The sequence below is a fragment of the Octopus bimaculoides genome, chromosome 14, assembly GCF_001194135.2.
Source record: "Octopus bimaculoides isolate UCB-OBI-ISO-001 chromosome 14, ASM119413v2, whole genome shotgun sequence".
Taxonomy (NCBI): Eukaryota; Metazoa; Mollusca; class Cephalopoda; order Octopoda; family Octopodidae; genus Octopus; species Octopus bimaculoides.
The window spans coordinates 10,633,461-10,641,815 of record NC_068994.1 but is presented as its reverse complement, the minus strand read 5'-3'; the positions used below and the strand labels follow the sequence as shown (position 1 = coordinate 10,641,815).

At 37.0% G+C, this 8,355-nt stretch overlaps 1 protein-coding gene across 1 annotated transcript in view; it reads left to right on the top strand.

Annotated features, from left to right (window-relative positions):
* The window catches only part of LOC106874842 (myelin transcription factor 1), a 73,251-nt gene that overhangs the window by 9,599 nt on the left and 55,297 nt on the right, over positions 1-8,355 (top strand). The window contains exons 6-8 of the mRNA XM_052972672.1: positions 2,228-2,260; positions 5,927-6,100; positions 8,107-8,154. Of these exons, the coding sequence (XP_052828632.1) occupies positions 2,228-2,260; positions 5,927-6,100; positions 8,107-8,154 (255 nt within the window). The remainder of the gene's footprint in view (positions 1-2,227; positions 2,261-5,926; positions 6,101-8,106; positions 8,155-8,355) is intronic.

The window sequence follows — 8,355 nt, the reverse complement described above, 5'->3', positions numbered from 1 at the left end:
CTCTCTCTCTCCCTCCCTCTCTCTCTCTCTCTCTCTCTCTCTCTTTGTCTGTCTGTGCATGATAACTTTGCTGCCTGGAATATTTCTTATTTGATATCTTATGCTAAACTAGACATCCTGACCAAACATAGATACATTGATATATCTATGATGTACCCCCCGCCCTTTTTTTTTTACATTACATCTAACACAGTCTTATCATAATATTTAACACGGCATCTCGCCAGGCTTTGATAACTGAGCTTCAAATGTGATATCCGCTGTTTCTCTGTTAGCCATGATATCCAATACTAACAACAAGTGCAATTGTAAATAAAATTTAAATCTTCACAGTCATGTTCTTGGGTTGATGTAGATGGTGTTTTTGAGGAACATAACGAGCTCTGTTGGAATAGTTGTTTTTTTTCTTTTTCCATCGTATATCTTTTGATAACAACGCACAGCATCTTGAATGATACGTTCAACCTTTGCAAAGCGTTCGACTTTTTGTAGTAATAAGTCACATAGGTCAGAAGTTGAGGAGAAGGTGTTCAAAAATTTCAGTTTGGGTATAAAAAAAAAAAAATTATAAAAACCATAATACAACTCTACTCTTGGTATACTAGAACTTGCTAAATGCTGCTTTGGAGCCCAAAACATCCCTATCTATTATCTAATTAAATGTTATGTTGTCCAAATTTTGCTAACGATCTCTATGCTTAGCTGCGTCTTAGTTGTGCTACATCACATTGTACTGGTGTTTGCATGTTTTTAAAAATATGCATGTGTGTACTGAATTATAATATTATATATTTGTGCATGTGTATAACTGTTTTCTGTATGTAAGTGCATGTAAGAATGAATGTGTATGAATATTCACTTATTTTTTTATATATGAATATATATTTAGAGAGAGAGAGAAATGTGTGTGTGTGTGTGTGTGTGTGTGTGTGTGTGTGTGTGTGTGTGTGTGTGTGTGTAGATATAAATATTTAGATATGTATTTGATATGCTTCCAATTTCATCCACAAGGGTTTGGCTGCTGCAAGGCTACAGCAAAATATATGCGTACATGATATCACAAAACTCTGTATGCATATGGGTGTGCATGTGTATACATATAAACATACATATATATATCAATAATGATAATAATGATAATGATGATAATGATAATAATAATAATAATAATAATAATAATAATAATAATAATAATAGGGATTATTACAAAGTAGCATTAGCACTACCTTTTATTCTGTTATATATATATATATATATATATATATATATGTATGTATATACAGCCTCAAATAGACCTACACATGTTTCTACTGAATTGATTAGTAACTGTTGAATAACTTGTTTTGAATATCTAACTGCGAGCAAACTGGTAAATGTTTGGAGAAATCCCTTACTAATTACCAATATAAATATATACATATATATATATATAACACACACACGTGTATATATATATATATATATATATATATATATGTATACACACACGTGTGTGTGTTTATCCATTTGTGAATTTTTGTGTCACAATTATAAATGTATAGTTTACAGCTCTAAACGTTTTGTCACCCCTCTAAATGTCTTGCCCAACCTCTAAAAGATTGGCCACACCTCAAAATATCTGACCCAACCTCTAACTGTTTGGCCACACCCCTAAACGTTTGGTCAACAACTTTCCTTTGCTGTTCTTGACTCTAGGATGCATCAAGGTCATTCCCTCAGAATAGGGTGGGGACCATAGGTTTCCCTAAGGAAAGGCCTTCTTCTAAGTTCTTGTTTTTGAATGAATTGTCATCAATGTTTCTGTAACTTTGCTTTTTTTCTAGGTAGGGGAATTGGCCCTACAGAAACCCAGTTTTACCTCTACAAGTGGGCAATCCATATTAGCCTAGCCTCTATCCTTTGACCTGTCCAGCACAAGAAGCCCTACCAAAAGCTTGCACTCTTCTGACGTAGCTCTTTGGCTGTTGAGGAATGCAAGCCACTGCACCCTTGTGGTGGACTGACACCTCTAGATGTTTTGCCATGCCTCTAAATGCTTGACCACACCTATTAACGTTTGACCATGCTTCATTGCTGCTCAAAAGTTCTCTGCTGCATGCATTCATTCAAACTATTATGAATGGTAACTCTGTGTGTGTGTGTGTGCGTGCTTGTGTGCTTGTGTGACAGTGTTTGTGTGTGTGTACATTTTTATTCATTGTTTTTTTTCTGTTCTATTTCTCTCCAGATATTCTTGCAAGCAAAAGAGATGAATCTAAAAGTAAGTCTGTTTTAGAATCCTTTCTTTGACTTCACCCATGCTTGTAACTATTTGTCTATATAAACATTTGACCACACCTCTTTAATGTTCAGCCCGACCTCCAAGTGTTTGGTCACACCTCTAAATGTATGGTCACAACTATAAATGTTCCACCATACTTCTAAATGTTTGGCCACACCTTTAAATGTGTAGTTTACAGCCCTAAACCTTTTGTCACACCTCTAAATGTTTGATCACACCTCTAAATGTTTAACCACACCTCTAAATGTTTGGCCCAGCCTATAAGTGTTTGGCCACACCTCTAAATTTTTGGTCACAACTATAAATCTTTAGCCATACTTCTAAATGTTTGGCCACACCTCTAGATATATTGTTTACAGCCTTAAACCTTTCGTGTCACCTCTAAATGTTTGGCCACACCTCTAAATGTATAGTTTACAACCCTAAACCTTTTTTCACACCTCTAAATGTTTGACCACACCCCTGAGTGCCTTCCTGATACAATGAAACATCCCCTTATCATTTATTCTTATCAGTTACCTGGCAATGTCTACCTAGAATGTTCCAGCAAAAACTGGAAGCCTGGTAGCTACGGTGAAGGCTGTAGCATTTAGTAGTAACAGTAGTTACCTGTTGTTCTTATTAATGTTGCCAGTGATGATGATGATGATGATGATGATGGTGTTGCTAGTTAACTAGAAGTGGTGATGGGGATGGTGGTGGCAGTCATGCCAGTGTTTGTCAAAAGCTGGCATGAATGAAACAATTGTTGTGGTAGTGATGATGATTTAGACATTGATAGAGATGGCAAGGTTTCCAAATGCCCTTGTTATTTTTGTTATAGTTGTTGTTGTCATTTATGCCCAGCTCAGCGACACTGGTGGGCTTTTTGACACAGGGGGAGCTCTGATTCTGGTACCAGTGCTTGCAATGCTAGCACCTGTAAATGTGGACAGAACATGCTGCAATGTTCTATCATTGAAATAATGAACTGTAGATACCTTTAATCAAGGAGTCTCTGATACATTTCTCAACATGACTAAAAAATAACTAACCTTAACCCTAACCCTAACCCTAACCTGTATTTTGAACTAGTGTTTGATAAGTGCCAATGCACAAAACTATCAGCCCTTGTATCACTTGTAACTTTTGCTCTGTATATATATATATATATATATATATATATATATATATATATATATATATATATATATACACACGAGTTGTGATCAATAAGTATCCAGACTGTTGCCATAGTAACAAAGCTAAAGCACACAGAGTGAAGCTACTCGGCAAAAATTGACCTTGAACTCTGCTGTGCATGTGCAGTAAGTTTTAACGTTCTAGTTCACTTCTGCTGTTTACAGCAGTGCATGGAAGGAAGGTGTGTAGCGTGTGATCATTGCATTGACCATGAGAGTGAAAGCTGTCATGGCAATACCTGCTCAGAGGCCTATGCAAAGTTGCAGAAACTGTATGGCGAGGAGTGTATGAGCCACACACAAGTGTGCAAGTGGTTCATTCGTTTCCAAGATGGTTGAAAAAAGTCAATATTGATGAACATTCTGGGAGACCTGCAGCCAGCAGAACTGAGAAAAATATCGCTAATGTGTGTAGAGCTATGAAGGGAAATCGTCAAATCACCATCCGTGAGTTATCAGAGGTTATGCAGATGAGTTACGGTTCAGTTCAGTCCATTATCACTGAAGATTTGGGTATGAAGCACGTGTCTGCCAAGTTTGTGCTAAAACTGCTTTCAGCTGAGCAAAAAGACACTTGGGCTTCAGATGCACAAGATCTCCTTGATCTTGTCCAGAATGATGAACATTTTGTGTAGGCATCTGAGCAGGTATCACCAAGGTTTTTAGCAAAATTTGATGCAAATTCTCTGATCAACTTTCTCTGTCATGGTCAATACTATGATCACACACTATACACCTTCCTTCCAAGCATTGCTGTAAACAGCGGAAATGAGCTAGAACGTTAAAACTTCGTGCATATGCACAGCAGACTTCAAGGTCAATCTGTGCCAAGCGGTTTCATTCTGCATGCTTTAGCTTCGTTACTATGGCAACAGTCTGGATACTTATTGATCAGACCTCGTATATACACAGAGACACACAAGCACATGTAAAATATACATGCAAATATTAATTGCTGGCCCTTTAAAAAGTCATATACATGTATGAATCTATGAGGACGAGTAAGAAAGTAATACAATTTCTATTTGTATTACTTTTTGACTAAGCTTTGTATTTCCAAAGGTTAGACAAAAAATAAGGGAAATAAAAATTGCTTTACTTCCTAGCTCACCCTCCTATATGTGTATACTTATGTGCGTGTATGTAGAGAGAGAGAGAGGGAGAGAGAGAGAGAGAGGGAGGGAGAGAGAGAGATCGTGTGTCTTTTAATCTTTATTCTCTTACTCTACTCTCCTTTGTCTCTGTTTCTAAATATTTATCTTGCTCATTCTCTTACTTTCACTTTCATTCTTCTCTCTCTCTCTCTCTCTCTCTCTCTCTCTCTCTCTCTCTTTCTTCTTTCATCTTTGTCTCGCTATCTTTCTTCCATTTTATTTCCCTTCCTCTTCTTCTACTTGCACTTGCACTCATTTCCATCCTTCACTCACCCTCATTCATTCCCATCTATCATTCACATCCACTCATTTCCTTCCCTCACTCACATTCACACATTCATTCATTTTCATCTCTCATTCAGTCATTTCTTTCTCTCATTCCTATTAATTCATTTCTTTCCCTCATTTTCATTCACATATTTCCTTCTTTCACTCATATTTTTTCAGTCCCTTCCCTCAGTCACACTCATCTAATCCTTTCTCTCCCATTCACTCATTTCCTTCCCTCACTCATTCAATCCTTTCCCTCAATCACACTCATTCAATCCTTTCTCTCACTCATTCAATCCTTTCCTCCATTCACACTCATTCACTCCCTTCTCTCACTCCCATTCATTCATTTCCTTCCCACACTCATACTCATTTACTCCCTTCTCTCATTCATTCCCTTCCCTCACATGCACACTCATTCAATCCTTTCCCCCACTTACACTCATTCATTCCCTTCTCTCACTCCCATTCATTCATTTCCTTCCCTCACTCATACTCATTCAGTCACTTTTCTCACTCCCATTCATTCATTTCCTTCTCACACTCATTCCCTTCCCTCACATGCACACTCATTCAATCCTTTCCCACACTCACACTCATTCATTCCCTTCTCTCACTCCCATTCATTCATTTCCTTCCCTCACTCATACTCATTCAGTCACTTTTTTCTCACTCCCATTCATTCATTTCCTTCTCACACTCATTCCCTTTCCTCACATGTACACTCATTCAATCCTTTCCCCCACTCACACTCATTCACGCCCTTCTCTCACTTCCATTCATTCATTTCCTCCCTTCACTCGCACACTTCTTCATGTCCATCCCTCACTCACTCATTCACTCATTTCCTTCCTTCCCTCACTCACACTCACTTATTTCCTTCATGCCTACTTATTTTTTCTCGTCCCTTTCTTCTCTCTCTCTCTCTCTCTCTCTCTCTCTCTCTCTCTCCTCTCTCTCTCTCTCTCTCTCCTCTCCTTCCAGCCCTGTAGCCCTTATATCTTACAACTATTTCCCTACTTCTACCCCTTTATTTATAGATATGGCTCCCTATGATGCTGATTCTTCTCGCATCTCTCAGAACCGATGGTTGCCAGACGGAGAGAAAGCTCTCTACATGTCAACCACCATTGGAAAGTTCCATTCAACCACTACTACCACCACCACCACTACTACCACCAACACCACCATCACCTCTACCACCACCACTAAAGGTACACTCAGTTATATTGTTTCTAAAAAAAAAAATTTTTAATAAATAAATAAATAAATAAATAAATAAATAAATCATCCTGCTACCATTCTAACCATTGCCACTACCACCACCACTGCCACCACCAACACCACTGCCACCACCATCACCACCACTGTCACCACCCTTTGTGTAACATTGCTAACCTTTGCCTGTTTGCATGTAATGGAATTTCTTTCCCCTCCATGGTCAGAAATGTCTTTGCAGAATTATGGAAATGAACAACACTACTTTTATGGCAGAGACACGCATTAGAAAAAATAATAAGGTACTCAGATATCTGGATGGTTGTACATTTACAGATTTTAATTCATATGTCACATGTTTTATAAATTTTATAAATTAGCTCTTGCACCTATTCTTGTAGGGTTTTCAAATTTTGAAAACCCTACATCTAGTTCAATTTGAAAACCCTACAAGAATAGGTGCAAGCGCTAATTAATAAAACATGTGACATATGAATAAAAATCTGTAAATGTACAACCATCCAGATATCTGAGTACCTTATTATTTTTCCTAATATATATATATATATATATATATATATATACATACAGCATGGAAAGTGGATGTTAGGCAACAACCATGATGATAATGATACATATACATACATACATATATATATATATACACACACATATATATAAACACACATGTATACATGCATATATATATACATATATATATATGTTTGTATACATATATACATATATATATATATATATATATATATATATATATATATATATATATATATATATATGCATGTATATATATATATGTATGTATGTATATATAAATATGTATGTATGCAATGATGATGCCGTTGAGTGGTAGGTCCTGAAATGGCACTCATTCTCTCCTAAAAAACTTGCTGACATCTGGTATGTGAAACTATCAACTGATAGCACTTGCATCTGCAAATTGCTTGCGAAAAATCTAAACAAAAAAAAAAATCACATACAATAGGCTTCTTTCAGTTTCCATCTACCAAATCCACTCCCAGCACTTTGGTTCAAGGGCTGTAGTATATAAGAACCTTGTTCCAAAGTGCCATGCAATGAGATTAAACCCGTAAGCACACATTCAATTACACATAAATATTATAATTTTTTTCACTTCTCTTTTTTTTCTCTGCTTCCACATTACAAATTCCTACTTATTTACAATTAATTGAACTGCCCCGAATACATAGCAAAAAAAAAAAAAAAGACTATAATCTAAAATCCTGTTCCTCCACCCTATCTCCCCTCTCTCTCTCTTTCTCTCTCCCTCTCTCTCCCTCTCTCTCTCTCTGCATTTATTTTTCTCTTGCGTTGGTTAAGAGATTTATTTTCAGTTATGTGTTTCTAGGTTCAATACTTTGATATTTTTATAGACAGAGACTCAGGTTGATGGAAACTGTGTAGATGCACATTATGTGTGTGTGTGTGTAAGGTTTCAAGCTGGCAGATTCGTTAGCACGCCGGGCGAAATGCTTAGCGGTATTTCGTCTGTCTTTACGTTCTGAGTTCAAATTCCGCCGAGGTCGACTTTGCCTTTCATCCTTTCGGGTTGATAAATTAAGTACCAGTTGCATACTGGGGTCAATCTAATCGACTGCCCTCCACCCCACCCACCCAAATTTCAGGCCTTGTGCCTGTAGTAGAAAGGATTTCTTATGAGACGTGTCTAACCCTGAGGAAATACTACCTGGCTTGGAAACAGACAAGGGTTAGCAACAGGAAAGGCATCTGGTTGCAGAAAATCTACATCCTCAAATTCCATCCAACCCATGCAAGCATCAGAAAGTGGATATTAAGCGATGAGGATGATGATGATGATACAGTACTCATCTCTTCCTAATTTATGATCTTGTGTCTACTGTTAACAACTATTAATATGATTGATCTGATTGTACTATAATGATGCTGCTGTTCGTGTCGTTGTTATTGTAAAATCATTAAATACCCTCTTTCTGCCTTCTAGGTACCACGATTTCCAGCCCCGTGAATACCGGCCAGGAAGTAGATACACGTATGATCTCTTTTGTTTTTCATTTCTTTTTTTTATTTGTTTCAGTCGTTAATTAAATTGTGGTCATGCTGGAGTAATTTGCTTTGCATGGTTTTAGTGAAGAAAATTAACTACAGTATATTTGTTTTTTTTAATTAGGTCTGATGCATAATCTGTCAGTCTATTTTGCCAAAGTGCTGAGTTATGGCAGACATAAATGAA